The following is a 23,578-nucleotide window of genomic DNA, read 5'->3' as shown; positions in this document are numbered from 1 at the left end:
TAAGTCCTTATTATAATTTATTGCAGACACAAACTGTTCAGTCCAGTAACCCCGCCGAACTGAATTTTGGTGTACCTCCCACATGTTACAAAATATATTTACATTGGAACTAAAGCGATACTTATTTTAAAAAATAAATAACCAAAATCTGTCTAATAACCGAGAGGACTAAGTCTAGTTTTATAAACACAACTTTATAAAGTTTCTTTTTTTTTCAGTTATATAATACGAGATCATTTGTTTTATGTGTAAAAAAAAATAAATGAATGGTATAGTGAACACAGCTGGTGTGATTCATGTCGTAACATATCGATATTTCTTATTGTAAGATATTATTTTTTATATTTATATTTGTATATATTTAGGGACATGGCTTATTAATGTTGTCACTCATTATAATGTAACTCTTATCTATATATTCAAAAAAATAAACCGTCTGATCTGTCACCGTACATAAGTAAACACTAAGGGATTTCCCAAATATAGTAAGCAATCGGAAAATAACTGGTTCCACACGGAAGACATATAAAATCATTTACGGGAAACATATAATTACTTAGATAAAGAAATATAACGCAAAAAAAAATACAGATAATAATAATACAAAATACTACATCTCGATAACGACGTATGACTGGCTGGTTCGAGTGTCTCACGTCAAATAAACTACAAACAATTTAACTTGTTCTATTAAATATTAACCATATTTGGGAATCCTATTAAGTTAAAAATTTTACTTTGATCCTAGCTCAAATCCGGTGGGATCGAATTGTTGGAAAGTTAATTTTTTTAACTTAATATTTAAGCATTATTCTATTATTTAGGATAATAACATAAATACAAATAACATACATAAGATATACAATTACTTTTGCTATTTCGAGTTTTTTTAGAAACAATAACAAATATGGCAGTGAGTTCAGCCATGTCCCTTCATAACAAATTTATAATGGCCTGTCACATTCAATTTTATAAATCATATTTGTGTTTAACAATTAAAGATGATATATACATAGAATAATACACCTAGTGTCACATAAAATAGAGTAACAATTTATTTGTTGACCAAATAAAGATCATGAAAATAAATCCTTGTAGAAAAAAAAAAAAAAGAAAAACAATAAATATAACAAAATCTGTCATTGCACACATTGGTTTTTCAAAATAGATACATCTAAAATACTAAATACAAATAAAGTATTTTTAATTTTGAATTTTATAATATTTAATAGTTTATACTATACAGACAGCTATGTATATAGTAAGCATGGCATTTTCATGGTACTTGGAACGTTTCTAACTTTAGTCGTGATATTCACATACGATACAATCATAAGAAGCAGAACCTGGTTATGTACCATAGCTGAGCATAGTACACACAAATTTTTGTAATGCACCGCCATGTGTCATACTTAGTTTTTTATCATTACATGTCATCTATTATGAAAATGTATGTTTACATACATAGAAGTCTATGGAGTATACATAATACAGAATATGTTTTGTAATTTTCAACATATAAAGAGAATCTCTATGATTGAGATCTGACAAAGTAAACTGTAGTGTTACTTCAATACATTTGCATAGGAAATTTGTATTAATTACGACTACTTATATTTTGAAATTAAGTGTGACAAATAAAGATAAGAATAAATAAAAATTAAACTACTTAACTAAGATAATTATGGTATTTACATTGTACATACCTGAGACAGAAATAATTTTACAATTGCCATTCGCAAGCAAACCTCGGTGGATTATCAATTTGTGTATAAGAATGCCAACAACTCGTTGTATTTTTTTTTTATACAACTTAGAATAGCAAACAAGCTGACGGCTCACCTGATGGAAAGTAGTAACCGTCGCCTATAGACGTGAGCAGTACCATGGACATAACAGAGTATACTGTTTCGCCCACGATACCCCCCATGCGTTGCCATTCCTGAGGACTCGGGTGTTATTCCTGTGTACCCAGTAAATTCACGTTATATCCAACCCTTCAAACCGAAACACAGCGATGCAAACACAACTGCTTCACAGTTGAATCACGAATGGGACAGAGGTACCCAAGCAATCGACTTTTGTACAAAGTCTCCCTCTGGTAAATATACGACACGAAATTCAAAATATTAATAAACATCTTCAAAATTATAACATGTCTATGAAATTTATATAATATATATACAAAAAAAAAATAGAAATTATATAGAACTATACAAGCTCGACTTAGCCAAGATGAGCTTGTATGAATAGATTCAGTGATTCTCAAGCACTGTGCCGCGGCACTTTAATGTGCCACCAAATTTTAAAAATGTTCCGCCAAATTTTGCAAATATTTAAAAATTTTTGTCACAAACTATTTATGCAGTGTGTTGTAGTAAGTCAATAATCTTTATCTTTTCCTTTGTGTGCCGGCAAATTTTGAAATCGTTAAATATGTGCCGCAACAAAAAAAAAGGTTGAGAATCACTGGAATAGATCGATGAAATCTGTTTAAATTCTATAGCTTTCGTCTACCATAAGGATAGAGATAATTCGTTAGAGCTGGAGGAAGCGTATACCCAAAAATAGAGTTCCTATCCTGAAATAAGAAGAAAGAAGGAAGGAAGAAAGGAATTAATTTATGAGACAGAGATGGCATATAAATAATTATAAAAATTCAGCTAAATTCTTGTAACGATTCATACTACCAGATTGACTTGATCACACAGAAGGACGTCAACTTGTTTGTCATCCTAAATTACTTAAAAAAAAATCCATCAAATATCAAATGTAATTTAGAATTAAAATTTGAAATGTAATTTAGTATAAGAAAAGAAAAAAAGATAAAACTTTCGTAATCATTACTTCAACAAAATTCATAACAATTTGTGCCAATTTGATTTAAAATCGTATAATATATATGCCCCACGGGACATAACTTGAACGGGTCACAGATAGAACCTGTGGACCTGATGCAACATCGTTGTACTATTCTGTGCCCGTTCGCTAATTAAAAAGATAATACGAGATGACCTTAATTCATGATCCGTCTCGTGAAGCGATATCACAAATCGAAGAATTGTGTATTGTTATTTCTATTTATAAGTCGATAATTAAAATAAAAAATGCCCTTAATTATTACTGCTAACTAAGCTAGAGTGAAATCGAAATCGCTGGCTTCTTTTTAAAATGTGTAAATTCACTAATGACAGTGAACTTTTTAATGGAGCGTTCTTCCAATAAAACTTCGTTTTAAAAAAAAATTTTAATTCGAAGCTTGCATATTAACATGGCGTCCTCATCCCATAGACAACACAAGGTCCTGTCCCCACTTTTCTTCGGAGAAGATTGCAAATGAATCTATGGATAAATACTTAGTTATCACCAGGACGGGATGAGAAAAGGTCCTTATACAATGACGGTCTGAATTAAAAAACGATAAACTTATTAACAAATTATTACAACAAACAACTCCAACATTTTTGAAGATACTAATAGTATTTTTAGTCATACAATATTTTGAAAGTTGTTCTAATTTCAAAATATGTTAATACGTAAGAGTACCTGTTCCAATTTCAAAAAATCAGTACATGGTCCAGAAGCCATCGATATAGAAGATGTTATTAATAATAATATAAAAAAAAAAAACCTACGCAGACGAGAAACAATCCGAGGAAAAATTATGAGGTTAGACAGGGAGGGACAAAAAATATCGCGTCGGATCTGTGTGAAAGAAGAGATGGCTGGATATAGATGATGTGGTATAATCATGCTATGCTATATACTACGGCTGCAGAGATAAATTTAAGACAAAAACATCATACCGACCGGAAATTTGTTGACTACGATATGCTATTAAAAAGTTTATCCACAAAAGTGTGAACTTTGTGAAAAAAAAATTTTTTTTTTTTTTAATATGTTTACAACTATTACTAGATGGCGTTATAAACAATTTCATCATAGCGTAAACGTGACACGAAAACAGAAGGATAGACGATCTAAGTTCATTTTTTACAATTTCAATTTTATAAAAGCCAATAAGGCTCGTAATGTAAAAAGTGTCTATGAGGGCTTTTCGTCTGCGCAAACACTGTGATTCTTTTAACCTTCTAAAAACCATTCCATTTGTAGGTCGCATTGTTTACACCCTGTATACACAAGTTGAGAGGTGCGTACTTTATAAAAATAAATATACTCATTGAAACGTCAAACGTTTAAATATTACAAAGATCCGTATAGCGGGGTACCTATACCGAAATGCCCTTTAATTTGACTAATATACTTATAACAAAATGTCGCGCCATGGAGCTCACGTGTACACCGGTGATATTGGAATGACTGAATTATTATGTTTTATGAATGTACAAACTACTTTATATTTCAATATCGTATTTACATTATGAACAACACGGCTCACATTTCCATTATTTGACGTTCCGTTTTTTGTATTATTTTTTAAAGAATTCGATTAAAAAAAAATTATTATATTCGAATTTAAAAAATGAATACACATTTCCAAGAGCGAACGGTCCTCTTCCTGACCCTTTCGCCTCTTGAATTTAACAACAAATAATAAAAAAAAAATCTCATCTGATTACATAATTCCTTAAAGAAGTAATACGGATATCGGATTATTGCAAAATAACTCCGCAGCGCGACACCTATCAATTCATTACGATTGTAAAATGCTTTTATACGTCTCTTTAATGTACACACACTTGGTCCTGTATTTACACAAATAATTTAACTAATTATTTACAGTACACGGCGATCCGTAAACGTTGTGCCCTGTCCATTATTAAATTAAATAAAGCTTAAGTAAAACACACCACATTTTGCATTCATTAATGGCACTTGTAACAAAATTATTGCTCGCTTGATACGTAACTGGATCACAGTTTAGCATGAACGCTGGATATACACGCTTGCCAAATCATAAGTGTCTACATGCTTTATCATATTGCATATTGTTTTCTAAAAGGTAGGTAGGGGGGCGGGAGCTGACCCCTTGAAAGAAATGGCAGATGTACCTATCTATGTACTTAAATCGATTTTGAACAAACCATAAATAATTATAGACAATACTCAGTATCACTTAGCTACTGTCTAAAGGTAGTGACATAATCCCCGTAGGTTTAGACTTTCGACTTGCAAGCCAAGTATTTAAAGTTTTCACTTGGTAGTGAATTACTGATTTGTCCTAATTCTTTATTACACCATATCTTCTCGACTCTAGAACAAATAACTAGAGATGTCCCAATACTTTTATAAATCACAAGGAACATGTTACAAAACTGTAAAAATAGTAACAATAGGTTTATCTTAACGCGAATGCGGTTCGACTTGCTATTCTTGTAACTTAGTGGAACTAAATTATTCTAGATTTTATTTTCCACAAACTGAAACGGGCTGGGGTGCTCTCGTGCAAGCTGTTAGCAGTTTTTCTCCATAATAAAGGAGCAGGAATGATTTCATTCATACAACGCTTTTATAAAACCTTCGTTTTTCTTAATTCTGTCCTCAATAAAAAAAAATATAATATTATCTTATATATTTCTTATTTATAACCACCAATACTCCTACTTGTCAAATTGCCTTCGTACCGACTTCCAGATTGTTGGTGCAATAGGCTGCTGCCACCATTTTTTTAGGCTATCCACTAGCTTAATTTCTTATATAGGAAAGCATTCGTTGAAGAATTTATCACTATTGCGTGTTCGTATTTATTTTCAGTCACGTCTTGCAAAGCTGAAAAGCTCCGCATCGTGTGGTGGACACCAAGACAGCCTTTTTGCTTGTGATAAATATCACTAATCTGTCAATTATTATGTACACGACAAAAAAGTTAGCTTGTAAACACTCCGTATTGGCGGAAAGCGTGTAAACCCAACATAATATTGGTTACTCAGGTCACAATTATCAGTATTAATTATTTTAAACCTACAAACTTTAACAGCAAAATGTGGATCTCACCATTGGTTTTCCATTAACTACTACCACAGAGTAACCGGACTTTTCAGTACAATCAAATTTATTGTAAGAAATATGTAGAGTTTACGATATGTAGATCATTGTTAAATACCCGAGAACAAGTCGTCCTCTACCGAGAAACAATTTGGTAGTAATTATTTGGACGAACCAACTAAATCGGTTGGGCAGTGGCGTGCAACGCTCACAGAGCGCACAGAGTACGCGGCGTACAGAGCACGCGGCCGCACAGAGTACGCGGCGCACAGAACACGCGGCCGCACAGAGTACGCGGCGCACAGAGCACGCGGCCGCACAGACTACGCCTCGGTGGCCACCGGTTCCCGCGCGTGGTGTATCTTCACGTGCTTGTTGTGGTTGGACTTGTTGCTGGACGTCTTGCCGCAGATGTTACACGAGAACGGGCGCGCGCCGCTGTGCACCTTCATGTGCTCGGACAGGTAGTAGCTCCTGTGGAACGACTTACCACATTCAGGCACCTTACACACGTACTTCTTGGCCATCTCGTGCTCGCGGACGTGCCGCTGGCAGTTGTACTTCCTGATGAACTGGCAGCCGCAGTAGTTGCACGTGTACGGCTTGACGGACTTGTGCGCGTTCATGTGCGACACGTACTCGGTGTGCCGTATGAACGCGCCCTTGCACAGCGAACACTTGTACGGCTTGGCCGAGCGGCTCATGTGCGTCCAACGGTGCAGCTTCAGGTTCCACTTGGTGGTGAAGGCCTTGTTGCATATGATGCACAGGTACGGTCGCTTGCCGCTATGCGTGAGCAGGTGCGCGCGCAGGTTCGTACGCAGGTACACCTGTGAATGTTGACACCTAGTTATTCTTTCAATATATACAACAATTTTTTTTTTCATAAGGTACATTACTGAGAATTAACAATGTTATATAAATTTATACAGTACAATAATAGAATATCTGACGACACGAAATTAATTTTAAGTGATTAACGATACCCAATTATTTGCAAACATATAGACTCCTGCTTATAGATGAAACTGGGTATGTTGTCTACCCTAGTGAGAGAAGAGGTACTAGTGGAATACTGCTCGATACTAAGGCATTGGATTTCTATACAACTTGGAACGGCCAATAATGTTATTTTTTCGGTTAGTTCTTTTTTCATCTTTCTTCTTCATTCTTGGACCATTTCCATGCAAGTACAGCTACTCAGTTGCAATAACACGTAGGAAGCTGAGGAACCCATGCGAACAACTTTAAAATAAGGGCGTATCCACGGGGCGAGCGTCAGTGATGTGGTGGAGGCTTTTTTTTTTCAGAACCGCTGCGATCCCGTGGTTTGTGTGTCGCTAACGGGATAGAACACGCAGTAGTATGTAAACACGTATGATAGGTTTGTCCATTGCTATTAATAGGTCAAATTTGATTTATACAGGGAACACTCTATATAAGCAACTCATTTGAACCACTTTCAATAAAAAAAAAGTTTATTATTGGAAAAAGTTGTTTATAGCAAAAAAAAGGATTATAAAAATACTTACCGTCTGGAAAATATTTTTACTTATTTCTTTTACTAATTAAGCTGAGTAGAATAAATAAAATATAAAGTATGTTGCTTGCAGAGAGGTTGCTTATATAGAGCGGTCACTGTATTTGAAATTGGAGTTGTAGAGGCTGACCTGCTTGCAGACGGGGCAGGGCACGTTGTCGACCTTGCCGCGCAGGCGCTCGGAGAGGTAGTACTCGTTGTGCGAGCGGCGCACGTGGCGCGTGAGCGAGGCGGCGTGCACGAACTTGTCGCTGCAGTAGAGGCACGCCTTGGGCCGCTCGTCGTGCGTCTCCTTGTGCCACAGCAGCTTGGCGCGCGAGTGGAACACCGCGCCGCACTGGCACACGTAGTCGCGCACCTTCGCCTTCTTCTGCAGGTGGTGGCGGTCGCTGGGGACGGGACGCAAACACCTGCATTACTAGACACGATCGACCCACAATGGCCAACATGCTGATTGTTGCCAGCCTTGTGGATAGCTGCCAGTGATTATAGACTCCGCGGTCATTGATCCCCTGTACGAGACGGGACGAAGAGATGGAAGGTTTATTAAAGTGAATGAATGTATGCGCAACTTAGTCGGTTAGGCGTCTCACCGCCCCCTCTCCCGCCGCTTCCCCAGTTCCTTCTTTGTTCAGGCGTTAACAGCCCCTATCAATGTTAATACAATAAAGTAGAAGAATTTGTTTCAGCGCGCTGATCATCTCCGGAACTACCAATTGATTTCCAATCTTTTTTTATTTTAATCATTCATTTCTTGAGGAATGTTATAAGCCATTTAAGATCACGTTATAACTAGTGTCAGGGGGTATGGAAGTGTTAATAATTAAGACTAAGGAGTGTTAGCAATGGAACACATGGAATGCAACATCATCTGTTGCATAACTCGAATTTGCAGCGTTGTTTTCAAAATTTATGTTTTACGTTACGTTAAATTTATGTAGACAATAAATCCATTTATCCATAACCTCTAATCGAAATTCGGTAATTTCAAATATCGGTGACGCAGTGCGTGTATCGAGCTAGTCTAGAGCCGATCGCTCCACGAGTTTTTTTTAATGATTGATAATGGAATGATCATTACGCCATTGGTATACACTGGCGGGTCACCAGTGAAGGATGATAGTTGAAGATGAAGCAGGCCAGTTAGCCCATCGTGAACTAATAAATCAATCAAATTTATGTTTGAGAAAACCGCGTTAGGAGGTCAACCTCGTGAGGGTATATTTTTTTAATAGGGTTGCTAATGGAATTACTAACAATCCTTTTTCCCCTGCTCCACGGGTTTTTTTTTAAACTTATGATTTGAGTCAGATTTGAAGCATCGACCATCGGTATAAAGAATGTTCATGACGCCACGACACCAAACCGGCAGCACACCTGCAATGCTGTTGGTGTTGTGGGTGATCATGGGCGGCGGTATTCATTTACCATCAAGTGAGCCGCATGCTCGTTTGCCCCTCGTATGAACGGAAGCACACGAAGAACACTTACCGGTGCTGCACCATGTTGGAATAGCGGCGGAAGGTGTCGTCGCAGACGGTGCACTTGACGGGCGAGCGGCCCGTGTGCGTGTTGTGGTGCTCGGACAGCTTCTGCCGCGTCAGGAAACGCTTCTCGCACACCTCGCACCTGCCGACACCGCACACCATCACAGTTAGAGCACACGCATGTTTTGTTTCCTTATCACAGAGTACTTAATAGTAAAATTCATCATTATCATCTCAGCCATTATCCGTCCACTGCTGGACGTAAGCATCCACCATAGACTGCCATAAAGAACGGTCCTGAGCCACATGCATCCACTGACTGCCTGCAATGCATTCCAGGTCGTCACTCCATCTGGTAAGGGGTCGTCCTACACTGAGTTTTTCCATACACGGTCGCCAAGAACTTCATTCCCCATCGCTTGTCGGTTCTTCAAGCTATGTGACCAGCTCATTGCCACTTCAGCTTGCTTATCCATCGGGCTATGTCGGTTATTTTGGTTCTTTTGCGGATATCCTCGTTTCGGATTTTATCATGCTAAGAGACTCCGAACACAGCCGATCTCCATAGCCCACCGAGTAACTTGAAGCTTTTGCATACAGGCAATCGTGTAGGACCATGTTTCGGTTTCATAAGTCATCACTGACAATAGTAAAATTAAAAAAGCCTAATTTAACACTATACATATAAAGTCTTGTTTCGCTTGATAAGTGTGGAAGAATAAAATTAATTGTTAGCAAAAAGAATATATGGTATTACACATAAAAATATTGTCCCAATAAGATTTTTTTTATACAACTTAAAATGGCAAACAAGCTGATGGCCCACCTGATGGAAAGTGGTAACCGTCGCCTATAGACATGAGCAGTACCATGGACATAACAGAGTATACTGTTTCGCCCATGATACCCCCCGTGCATTGCCATTCCTGAGGACTCAGGTGTTATTCCTCTGTACCCTGTAAATTCACACCATATCCCACCCTTCAACCCGAAACACAGCCATGCAAACACAACTGCTTCATGGTTGAAACACGAATGGGACAGAGGTACCCAAGCAATCGACTTTTGTACAAAGTCTCCCTCTGGTAAAATGTATGTGTGACTTTTCGACTCCCTTTCTCAGTTTCAGTGATAACGTTACAAATCATAAACTCACTTGTAATTTTTAATTCCTAAATGCATCTTGATATGTAGCGCCAGGTTCGCTCTTCTAAAGAAGCACTTGCCGCATGTGAGGCACTCCAGCGGATGTATCTTGAGGTGAGCGTGGAACGCCGCATCACTGAGCTGGTCCACCTTGCACGTTGGGCAAACGTAATCTCTCCGCCTGCGCTTCGTCTCCTGTTTGATCAGACCCTCTATCTTGGGCTTGGCTTCGTTCATCACATCGTACACTTGCAGTATCGAGGATGTTATTGGCTCTTTTGTGTTCAGCGTTAGGAGATTAGCTGAAAGATTGTATATATCACAATTATATAAAGTGTTAATGAATTAATGTATTTTTTTACAAACACAACTTGAAAAATTCTATTGTATGCTTATTACACAAATATAATTTGATATTATTATTATTATTTCAGCCGTTAACTGTCCACCGGTGAACATAAGCCTTCCCCATAAGAGTTTTGCCAATAGTTGCCACTTTTAGCAGGCAGGTTAGCAAGCACAGTTAGGGTTTTAGAGATGTTTAAAGAGGAACGCTGCTGCCCATCTCTCGCCCTTTATATATTTTTGAATAATAAAAACTATTTTGAATTAGTTGTAATAACTATTGCTAAATAATAAAATTGCTACAATAATATTATAATAAGACTTGTTTTCTTATGATTTTAGACTTTTACTTGTTTTTTAAACTAAACTATACCAAAAGTAAATAAAAGAATAGCTTGCGGATGGAAAAAATACTGGTCCTTAAGAGAAATAATGAAGAACAAAAATCTAAGCATGCACATCAAGCGAAAGACTTTCAACACTTGTATCCTGAATCATGGGCTCTAACACACCAGCAAAGAGAAAGATTAGCTAGTACACAAAGAGCAATGGAAAGGAGCATGTTGGGCACCGTGATTAGTGATAAAATCAGAAATTCTGAAATAAGACGAAAAAGAAAGAGCATTTAAAATGGGGTTGGACAGGACATATGCTACGTTGCAAAATTGACAAATGGAGTAAACAAGTAACTTTATGATATCCAAGAGAAGACACTAGAAGAAAGGGGCGCCTGAAAACAAGATGGATAGACGACATCCGTCAAACCTTAGGGCCTTACTGGAGTAGAGTGGCAGAGGATAGAGTTCAGTGGAGAGAGCTGGAGGAGGCCTATGCAAGGAGGCACACCGAATTGAGAGATATATTATAATAAATAGAAAGGGAAAATATGTCTTACTAAGGTTATAAAGAATTCGGAGTAAAAAGGGCTTATATAATATACCAAAAGTAGATAGATAGATAAATAGATACTCTTTATTGTTTCCTCCAAAAGATTACAATAGTAAACTTATTATAAATATAAATAATTACAAGAAATAATCACAATGAGAAAACAATGGGCGACCTTATCGCTAAGAGCGATCTCAAAAGTATTGGTTCTTTAACTAATTCTGACCAAACTACTTTAAGGTGTTACATTACTCCCTTTCTCTCACACAGTCTCGAATTTTATTAATACTAATAGCAACTATAATGCATATATAGTAACCATTTTCAACCAGTTGTATCAAAATATACATACACTCCTCGCAAAAATTAAGGGAACATAAAAATTTTTGAAATTTTTGGGTGATTTTCAACAGGCTGTATTTCAGTGAAAAATAATCGTACAGGAAATTTAAAAAAAGGGTTTTGAAGCTTGAAAACTCTAGTTTTCAGATTTTTTGGTAAAAAAATTTTTTGAGCTCCGGTTTCCATGCAATTCTTAAACAAAGCTGAAAATAAATTTTTTCTAAATTTTCTAGGTTTCGTTTTTCACTCTATGGGCATGGAAAAATTTTTTCGAGCTACTCCATTGTATAGGTCTTTTAGCGTGTTTATTCAGCTTCAAAAATCGCTTTGGATGGCTCAATTACGACCATTTGTCTCCGAGATATCGAACTTTGAATGCAAAAGCATTTTTCCAAACTGCTAATATCTCTGGAACTACTGGTCGCACAGCAAGCGTTTCTTTATCTGCATAAAATTTCCAATTAAGCACAGTCAAGAGTTAGTGAAGAAAAAAATTTTTTTCCACCTCTAACATTGAATTGAAAAAAGTGGAAAAAAGTGACTTTTTCTCCTTTTTTGGTTACTTGGCTGTATCTTCGCTAATATTAAAGCTAAGGTTTGAGGAAAATTTTACAGTCTATTGTTCCTTAAAGAACCCCTAAATCCCTGGAGCGATCGGTTCAACGGTTTTTCCCGGACCAATTGATTGAAATTTTGGAAAAAATAAGGGAACAAGGTTTTTGTCCCTTAAACTCACCCTAATCCATTCAAAAATCAATAATTTCATTTGTTTTTCACTTTTTACTCAATTTTTTGTTTTTTAAAAATTCATTATCAAAAAAAAATCGAAAAAAATCAAGAAAATTTTTAAGAAAAAATTTTTTTTGAAAAGTCGAAAAAAGTTTACAAAAATTTTTTTTTTCGTTTTTAAGGAAATCAAAGTTTTTGACAAAAACTTTGATTGATGATCGATTTACCGCCGGCATTAGCGTTACCCAAAGCATACCACGTGGAGGTTGCACGGTCGGATTTACGTTCTTTTGTGCTTACGCACGTGTTTATGATATGGGATTCTTCAGAAAAAATGAGACCCTGTGGTTCGTCAGCTCCGCAGTATTTCGTGACTCCAAACTCATTTTCTGAAGAGTTCAAGCTTCAAAACCCTTTTTTTAAATTTCCTGTACGATTATTTTTCACTGAAATACAGCCTGTTGAAAATCACACAAAAATTTCAAAAATGTTTATGTTCCCTTAATTTTTGCGAGGAGTGTATTACTACAATTCGATTGCACAACCTACATAATTACATGTGATTTAATGAATGAATTACGTCTTTTGACATAACAATGTTTCAGTTAATCAATTTAACCTCGTTTCGATAATTTGTTTCAAATATTTGAAGAGCCCGACGTCGATTACTTAGTGATTCATAGAATTCTAGATTTTGGTTGTACGTTTTGAAACTTTCTTATATATATATATATATATATATATATATATATATATATATATATATATATATATATATATATATATATATATATATATATATATATATATATATATATATATATATATATATATATATATATATACTTTACAATCTATTTAAAAATGTATCTTACGGAACAAACTTGGGCCGCGAATCACCTATCGTCCGCATGACACGTCTGTATAACGATATTGTAAAAGCCAAGCCTGAACTTGACATTCACAACGATAGTCACTCTGTACTCATGGCTAAATTGAAAGTTGATGTGCCTCGCCATTACATTATAATTATTTATAATTTAAAATAATGTATTAATAATATTCATTGATTATTTAATAATTATTCATTTAATGGCATTTCGTATTTTAATTCCATTTTAATGTTTATCAAACACAAGGCACGCTGTGGTTGACCTATAAATGTAAGAACAATTACAACTTATCTACCTTTGTATTGTATTGAAATGTTTCGCGGTATCTTATGTTGTTGATCCTATAAATAAATTTAAGGTTAAATTGTATAATAAATTATCCACTGCATTAAAAACTATTAAAGATTGGAGAATTTTGAAAATAAAACTTTATACTCTTTTGTTGGAGAGGTGCATCTACTCAATTGATGAATTTTAAAATACTCTTTTAATATATTATGCCTTACTGATGACATTTGTAAATTGATTGTAATGTTATTTTTGACAATTATTATTGGTTATTTTGTTGCTTCATATTTTTTTTTTTTTTTGGTTTGTTATATTTTATGATATCTTCTTGTCACTTGTAAAAATATTCAACACAATGCAATATTGTAATGAATAAAATAAATTGAAATTGAAATAAGTATATATAAATATAAGTATATAAGTATATGGTACCTAGTGAAATATGGAAGATACAGAGATGAGTTTAGGAAATAAAAACTCACAGTCAGCAATGTTGTCATCGGTTTTCTCCTCCTTCTTGATAGTCCTGGCGGAGAGCAGGCGGCTGTAGCTGGTCCTGGGCGCGGAGCAGGCGGCCGGCGCGTGCGCCAGCGCCTTGTGCGAGCGCAGCTCCTTCGGCGACGAGAACTTTGCAATGCAATTGCTGCACGAGTACATCTTCTTCGCGTACTGCATATCGTCCTCGCTGTAACGTTCAATCGACGATCCAATTAAACATTTCTGATATATATTTTCAAAACTTTATAGGTTTCTTACAGTTAATTTTCAAGTTGTAAAATTAAAAAAATATATATATAATAATAACAGACAATGCATTAATTATGACTCCTATAATGTTACTGAGTTAATTTGCTACCTCTAGACCAGAGTTGGCCAACCGGTCGATCACGACTATTACGCCTAGTCGATCGAGGCTTGCCAAATAATATCGTCACCTTTACGGTAAACTTACGAAACTGAAAATGATACATTTTACAGGGGAACGTTTTGAAACATTGGAATGCAAATAACTTGTGACAGAAGACTACTGTAAAAGATCATGCTAACATTTTAGTTTTAAAATCCTACTTTTTATCGAATGCGCTTAATTAATTATTATTATATTACAAGTATCGGAAATAAATGCATATTCGTTACTTTGCACCTTCATACATGAGAGTTCCTAGGTATTAAGTATTACAAGAACAAATCTACGAAAGTGGCAGCTTCGTAAGTTGCCAATGAAAATCATTTATTTTAATATCTGGCAAACTAACGAAAGTGCCACTTCCGTAAATATATACCAAGGTATAAATCGCGTGCTTTGGAGAAAACTGCAATATAAATAACAACGTTATAGCAGTCATTCATGTAAAATAACTAAATTATGATTGAAAAATTGATAAAATAATTATTGAAATTTTCAAATTAAACTGTTTATTATAGAAAATACCATAAAAATATGCTATGTAAGTTTACTTTGGGTATATCACAAAAATATGAAGATTCGAGCTGCTCGATTTCTTCAACCGTTAGAGATAGAAATTTGAAAATAAACCACAATAAGTAGTATGGCGCAAAATGTAGATTTCTAAAGAAATGTCAAATTTGAAAAAACTGCAGATTCGTAAATTTGCCAAAGAGGTGACGATTTAATATTTTGCTAATCCAGCGGAAGATGCTCAGACGTAATGCTCACACTAATATAAATAAGTAGTTATTAAGATTAATTTTCAATTTTATGTTTTCCCTTTAATTTAAATAAAAAAATATTACAATACTATACATAATTGTGTACTGAACTATGTGGTTTCATTTGAAATTTCAAGAAGTATGTAATTGGTAGTTCGCACAGGGTTTCGTCAGTAAACAGTAGATCTTGCTACATTCCTGCTTTAGACGCTTTAATGGCTCAATCATTTTGAGATTTGGTGTAAATAATATATATGAGATAGAGAAGAACATAGACTACCTTTTACGCCAAACAATCTACTTATACCTAATCACGCGGACGAAGTCAGGTGTAGTGTGTGTTTAGTCACATGCGACCCAAAGAATATGGATATTTTTAATAAAGCAGAAAGTATTAGAACACAAATTCTTGTTTTTCACTTATCACTAGCCTCCCTCAATCTTACATATCGACCCTTGCCATACTTAGTGGTCGAGATGTGAAACCTCACCTCGTTTGTAAATTAATATAATATAAATTTAAAAACATTTCTACGTTGAACTATAATTCTGTAAATAGAACTAATTAAAAATATTACTATTATAAGGAATGTTGCGTTGGTTTGGTCATTTGGAGAGGATGGATGAAAGAAGAATTACGAAAGAGATTTATCGAGCAAGAATGAATGGAGATGTCGGTAGGGGCTGCCCTAGACGGACGTATGTCGACCAAATAGGCGACGTGCTGAAGAAGGGCCAAATTAAAAGTACCCGTAACCGGCGAGAGTGTATGAAAAGATTGATGAATGTGGAAGAAGCGAAAGAGGTTTGTTTGAATCGAAGCATTTGGCGTTCCATTGTTTCTGCCTACCCTAATGGGAGACAGGCGTGACAGATATGTATGTATGTATGTAAAAATATTACTTTTTTTTACGAAATAATGTGATAGAAGGGACGGCTGTTTGTTTTTTACATTTGCAACATGTGCAGAAATTCCAGAGTAGTTAAAGAATTAAAATACGAAAGTAGAAAACGACTACGGCCATGCTTATACTATTTGCTATTTACGTGAAAATCAAGACGCATTGTCTTGTATGTAACTTTTTTTTTATACAACTTAGAATGGCAAACAAGCTGACGGCCCACCTGATGGAAAGTGGTAACCGTCGCCTATAGACATGAGCAGTACCATAGACATAACAGTACACACACATACTGTTTCGCCCATGATACCCCCCATGCGTTGCCATTCCTGAGGACTCAGGTGTTATTCCTCTGTACCCAGTAAATTCATGCCATATCCCACCCTTCAAACCGAAACACAGCCGTGCAAACACAAATGCTTCACGGATGAAACACGAATGGGACAGAGGTACCCAAGCAATCGACTTTTGTACAGTCTCCCTCTTATGGTATCAACATAAACAAATGTAATTATATAATTTATTATCAAGATTATGACTAACTATTATGACATATTTAGCACAGTTTCCGAACGGTGTGTGTGTGTACTAACGACGACCTATCTGATCAATCGTAAACAGTAGGAACACATAGTACGTGAGAAAAGTCAATTAAGAATACGTTTGTAAAGCACTATCATTACATAAATATAATAATATAAACAAGTTGTAATAATTAATCAAATAAAATATATTTACACGAAAGGGCATCGTCTTGTTTATTAGAAATATCACCACTACATAGTATAAAACAAAGTCGCATCCCGTCTGTCTGTCCCTATGTATGTTTAGATCTTTAAAACTACACGACAGATTTTGATGCGGTATTTTTAGTAAATAGAGTGATTCAAGAGGAAGGTTTATATGTACAATACATGCATAATATAGTAAAGGAACACTGATAATTTTAGAGGATTCCAATGTGATGCGATGTAACGTGCACCCGTGCGAAGCCGGGGCCGGTCGCTAGTCTATCATAACTGGGATATTAACCCTATTTTATTCTTAATGTTATGATCATAATAATTCCAATATCCAAATATGGGGGGAAAGGGATTGTTAGTGATGGAGACTGAGAATCCCATTGCTAGCAATATACCCAACCAGGTCGACCTCCTCGCGGTTCTCCCTGGAAACTATCATGGTAAATTCCTGATGAATTCATCATGATGGGCTAACTGGCCTGTTTTCATTCTCATCTATCACCTTTCACTGGTGCTCCGCCAGCGTATCCCGTTAGCGCAGGCGGGGTTACCATACCATTTTCTACCATCAAAAGAAAATTCATATATATATATATATATATATATAATGAAAATTTTAAATTAAATATTAAATTAAAATGAAAAATGAGATCGCTTAATGATAAGGCCGCCTTTTGTATCACTTCACATGATTTACTGTGTTTTCTATTTTAATAAATGGTGCATTTGTACATAAAATATAACATAATATGAAATGGCATTTATCTATTACATTATTTATTTAATTATATCTACGATAAAATAATATTTATTTATTTATTCATTAGTACAAATATGTGTACATGGCGGACTTAATGCTAAAAGCATTCTCTCCCAGTCAACCATAGAGAAGTGTCAGAATACTCGAATGCGGTACTACGAATTATTGATATACATACATACTAAAATTACATATATAAACCAATAAATATATATGAATAACAAATATACTTACACATATATGTAATATACTATATTATACACTAAATTAAGAATAATATAAAGCACTTACTGCTCGGATAAAGATAAAAATATTATGTTTTTTTTTTAATTAAATTAAATTATAATTAAATTATATATATATATATATATATATATATATATATATATATATATATATAAAAATTACGATAGTGGTGGGGAAAGGGATTATTAGTATTGGGGATCCAACAGCCCCACTGCATGCAATATGCCATATCAGGGCTACCTCCACGCGGTTCCTACTGGAAACCATCTTGATCTATTCTTTATGAATTCGTGACTATAGGCAAACTAACCTCAAGAGGTTTCAAGCTCACCTATCATCTTCACGGGTGCCCAATCAGCATATACCGATAGCGCAAAGGTTACCATTCCATTACCTCCCATAAAAAAAAAAAAAACAGAAAAGTTCTATATGTGTAATTATATGTAATATATCTTTTGTCTAAGACTTTATTTAGATTGTTAGGCGTTGGATACATATCTAATGCATATCGTCTGAATATAGCTCTATATTATTATTCCTTTTTATATTATGCTCATAACCATAGAGCAAAATAAAAATCTAATTTCAAAAAATAAAATTGAAGGAAGTGGTACTAGATAAAGTGTACAGTATACTAACAGGGTGTCATTCTTTTCATTAGCGTCCACCTCGGAGCCATCGGAGAGCCAGCTCTCGCGCGCGATCAGGTCGCACGGTTGCGCGGCCGTCACCTCCGTATACATCTGTAATGCACGTCAACACGCTGCAAACACAATTTATAAAAATGCAGATAAATTACTGATCTGCAACATTAGCGTCTGTTTCTAATTAGTTAGATCGTCTGTTAGAACAAACTTATTTCACTTTCTTTTGGGAGGGTGCTATTAAACAGTTATTGAATATTTAAATGACGAAAAAAATGTAATAAAAGATGTAATGTATTAAAAATTACTTAAAATATAAACCATAATTTTATATGATAATTTCACATAGAGAATATTGTAATTTGGAAAATGTTTGGACTTTATAATTGTAATATAATGTAGACTTAAAACCATTTTAACATTTGCATACCTCCGCGGGGTGCTGCATGTTATGTACCTGTATATGTATATAACTTATTGTACCATGTAGCAAGCGAATAAATATAATTTGATTTGATTAGGGTCAGTACCAACTTTAGGGATGGTGCGTTCTAGTGGCGTCTAGCGCTGAGGTCCAAGAGGAGCCACATAACTTTAAAATAATCAACAAACATCAGGACTGAGCCATCAAGAGAAACTGTCCCTATCGATACTCCCAATCTCCATATGACTTTTTTTTTTCAATCGCCGAGTGACGCCTTAAAAGTTTTCTCAGGTCCAGCACATAGATTAAACTCAGTACTAATTAAACGATTGTACCAAGCGATATGAATGTTCATTCTACAAGTTATTTCAGTATGTTTAAATACTTATAAACAATGGTAGCACAGAATGATATTATCGTCACGAAGGCAGTATTCCAATGTCGCATCGTAGAAGTGAATGAAGTGACGTTATTAGGAACGAAAAAAAAAACAATTTTATATGTTTTTCTTTACGTACTTATTTTACAACAAGAAAATCATGCCACGGCCAGTTATAAATGATCTATAGCTTCATACAACTTTTATATGTTATAATATAATGAAAATAAATAAGCAGTGAGAAGGAAGATAAATTTACCCTACATTCGGTTTTTTTTTTTACAACCAAGAGAAAAATAATTTACTTTGTCTACTATGGTACACGCATGAAAAAAAAGGAAATTGTTTTTTTATATATTTTGTTTTTTTTTTTTTTTTTTCTTTGTTGTTTTTTTGTTTTTCATTCTTTTATCTCTTTTACTGTGTATTATGTGTAAGTTTGCATTGTTATTTGTGTGCTATAAGTAATGTAAATAAATTATCTATCTATCTATTATAAGCCTATCTTCTCAATCTTAATATTGTAAGTTTTTTTGTATAGCTAGATACTATTTTATTTATTTTTTATATACTAGGTCTTTATATATTTTTTAAACACAACTTAGAATGGCAAACAAGTTGACGGCCCACCTGATGGCCCATAGATTATATGTAATTATATAAATAAACACAAAAAATACTTACACCACTCCATGTTGATTCCATGTCTCCATTGCTCTCCTGTCCACTGATCTCCCCCCGGGGTGGCATTCGTTCGTCTGCGCGGATGTTCAACGGCGGTTCCCCTATACTCTGACTCTCACTCAGAACATCAGCTTTACTATCTCGGTCACACACATCAGCTTCTCCATCCATATTCCCTTCTCTATCTATATCTGAATAATCTATACCATTACTCTCAGCTATCTTATAGCTTTCATGTATAAAATTTGGCAATACAAACTCATTGTCCTTCTGAGATGGTTCCCCCCAAATATATATACCATCTTTAGGGCCATCTTTCACAAAGGATTGCTCACCCCTCTCTGAATCAAAAGCTCCCACACGGTCTGCTGTGAAGTAATCTGCATAAATATTGTCACCAAAATAATTATCAGTCATCATATTGACGAACTGCTTGTTTTTAGATGAAGCTTCGAGTTCTAAGAGTTCCCTATGATTGGATTCATCATCAAAATCACCTGGCGCCATGTTGCCATATGTTATCACGTTAATGGGCCGCAAACTCTCGAGCGACGTTAGTTCACGATTAGATGTATTATTCTCATTGCTAAATGTGTCTTCTGTGCTAGTGTTAATTTCTTCTTTCACTTCTATAGATGTTGTAAACTGATCAGAATGATTTATGCTAGATGGCGCTACAGGTTCGATGTCCATAGACTGCTCTTCAGTATCGGCATCAAAGCCATTCTCATTCTGGTCATTGTGATCTATAATCTGTTCTACAGATACAGTTTCTAATGTACTATTATTTTCTTTAATGCTACTTTTATCTGAATGATGAGTTTTGTTCATCGTATAATTCTCTGGTGATTTACCAGTGGAAGAGGATGGTACGGGCTCTTCAATTCGAAATGATGTACTTTTATTTACAGGAAAGGACTTAGCATTCTTAATCTGTAAAATCTTCTTGTGCTTTTTCACATAAATATTGTTCAGTCTTAATGTATTGTTTCTGTGTGGTTTTTGTTGTAATTTCAATGGTGATTTACTAATATTATTACTTTCTATAGTGGTTGTACAGCTTTGGCTATTGTGAGGCTTGGGTGATATTGAGGTGCGATCAGTTGAGTTCTCCCCCTGCTCGGACAGTTCACTGCAAGGTGACACTGAAGGCTTTTCATTACATATCAAATCTGGAACAGGACAACTGTCTGGAAATTCTGTGTCCATTTTGTTGTCAGTTACACTTGACTTGCTTGTTGCATCTTTATATGAGGGAGGGTTGCCAACATTTTTTATTACAGAAAATGTGTGTGAAGAAACCAAACCTTCACCATTTGTTATAGAAGACTGCATACATTCATCTGAAGTTACCTGTTTATTATCTTCTAGGTCAGGTAAGATTTTTTCAGGAGTAGTAGGGGACTCTAGATACTCGGACTCTGGATCATTAGTTCCAGTTAAATCCATCACAGTATTTACCATGTTCTTGTGATGTTGTACTGGCACCTCTACTTTTATATTGCTCAAGATTTTAAGTCCTTTACTAGACCCTGGTGACTCTGTTTTTGATTCAGTCTTTTCAGGTTGTTCCGGCTTACTAGTCTGTGGTACTGGTACAGTTACCTCAGATTGAGTAGATTGTGTCACACTTGATACACTTTCATTCACAGTTGATGCGGGGACTATTGGGCCCACCTCTATGATTAATGTTTTACTAGAATCAAGATTAGTAATAGATTTATTCATATGAGTTGCAGGTAAATGGGAGGTACTATCATTGTAAGCTGAGGTGCTACAAGTTTTCGGTAAAATTTGTTGCGGAGTACTGTACATACATGATGTATTCCCAAATTGATCAACGACCATCACATTTTGGTACATAGATGTAGCCTGAGCTACATTAGTAACATTTTCATGGCTACTTAAAACAGCAGGAACACTTGAAATAAATGGCTTCCCATCAATATTGTGAAGCATTTCCCGATAAATTATCTGAGAATTTTGTGTAACTACAGTGGTACTCGGTGTAAAGGAGCTGGTTGTCATTTGGTTGAATTGATTATTAGCTATAGGAGGAGCCCCAGTTTTAGACTCGAGAACTTGGCTTGCTGGTATGGCATTATTCATTACCATATTATTTTGGGCATTTTTCTGAACAAAATTAGGTGGTGTGGGCACCATGACATGCATAGGTTTCATGCCGGGCGCTATGTATTGTACCCCACCTACGTTTGTTTTGACAAGTATATTGTTTGATTTTGGCAATAGTTTAACAAGGCTATCATTTCCTCTTCTGGAAACTGGAGGTAGCAAAGTGGTTTGTAATTTTACACCTGATCCTAAAGGTGGCATATTATACGCAAAAACACTGTTAGTATTATCTAGAGCATTGTACTCTGCAGTCCTAGAGTACTTCACCTCTCTGTCCTCTGGATGATCTGAGTAGTACACATATTGCTGATCAAAATCAGATATTGTTGGAGTCTGATAGGTTTGCTGCATTTTATCAGATTTCATCACAAAAGGACTGCTATTACTATTTACTGTATTATTTTCAAAGTTAATATCTCCAATTCTAATATCAGGTGTGCCATTTCTAGATGCACCTGTTATTGAAGATGATCTTGGTGTTCTACTGAGTGTCCTGTGCCAGTACCTGTCCTGGTCTGTACTGCGATGTGAACTGTTCCACCTATCCTCTGTTGCTGGTGTCCGAGATCTGCTTCTGTATGACCGTTCAGATTGAAATGGTGTGGGTGTACGGCTACCATAATTATTACCCTTTGATGTAAGATTACACAATGCCTTTATGACTTGATCTTTGGGATGTGTGTCTAAATGGGACTCCAACGTTATCCCATTATGTAGATAAAGTGTGCAGACAGGGCACTGCACGAGATGATCCATTTTAATACTTTATGTATCAAACAATGACGTAAATATAGCCCGTGGCGCTACGGGTATCACTGCCGCCAGGAATATCAATAACGTATCGTGACACCACGAGCATTCACTCAGAGCCAGCACTATACACAATGTCCGTGACGCGCATATTCACTATTCACACGTAAGGCTCCCATAAAACTCACAACATATATCTTCGTTGTAAGTCGTCTCCTTATCGATCTGTCAGACAAAATAAGACTACATAAATATACAACGTAAAATTCAAGACATTGTATGACACAAATTAGTACGACATAAGAACAGAGGACAAAAGAAAACAAAACCCCGAGATAAAGGCCATTGAGACATAAAGTCCAGCAATATACAGTAGAAGAAAGAATAATTTATTTTACAGTAATATAGAAATACAATCTTACCCTCTAATGTTATTTGTCATGTATAGTCCATGGCATCTGTAATTCTAATATAGGTCTTTAATTATTTACGACTATGCTATATCTAAAAATATTTCCAAATAGTCAGACATATTGTAGACGTCTTGTTCAACACATAGTGTTCTGTGTTCAACACACACAAAACTTTCTATTCCTGTATACGCATTTAAACGCATGTATTCAGCTTCGTGGCACGGT

General features: G+C 35.4%; 1 protein-coding gene across 1 annotated transcript; it reads right to left on the bottom strand.

Moving 5' to 3' along the window:
• Positions 1–23,578, bottom strand: LOC113519067 (uncharacterized). Its single transcript, XM_052902157.1, has 8 exons — positions 23,363–23,578; positions 20,058–23,165; positions 18,566–18,669; positions 14,087–14,289; positions 10,130–10,421; positions 8,978–9,115; positions 7,617–7,875; positions 1–6,776 (listed from the first exon to the last, which is right to left on the bottom strand). Exons 2-8 carry the CDS (start codon positions 22,944–22,946, stop codon positions 6,270–6,272), a joined length of 4,392 nt encoding a protein of 1,463 aa, XP_052758117.1. The 5' UTR covers positions 22,947–23,165; positions 23,363–23,578; the 3' UTR covers positions 1–6,269.

Source organism: Galleria mellonella, unplaced genomic scaffold (assembly GCF_026898425.1).
Source record: "Galleria mellonella isolate WM207_F2 unplaced genomic scaffold, CSIRO_AGI_GalMel_v1 utg874, whole genome shotgun sequence".
Taxonomy (NCBI): domain Eukaryota; kingdom Metazoa; phylum Arthropoda; class Insecta; order Lepidoptera; family Pyralidae; genus Galleria; species Galleria mellonella.
This window is presented reverse-complemented; position numbering and strand designations above follow the sequence as displayed.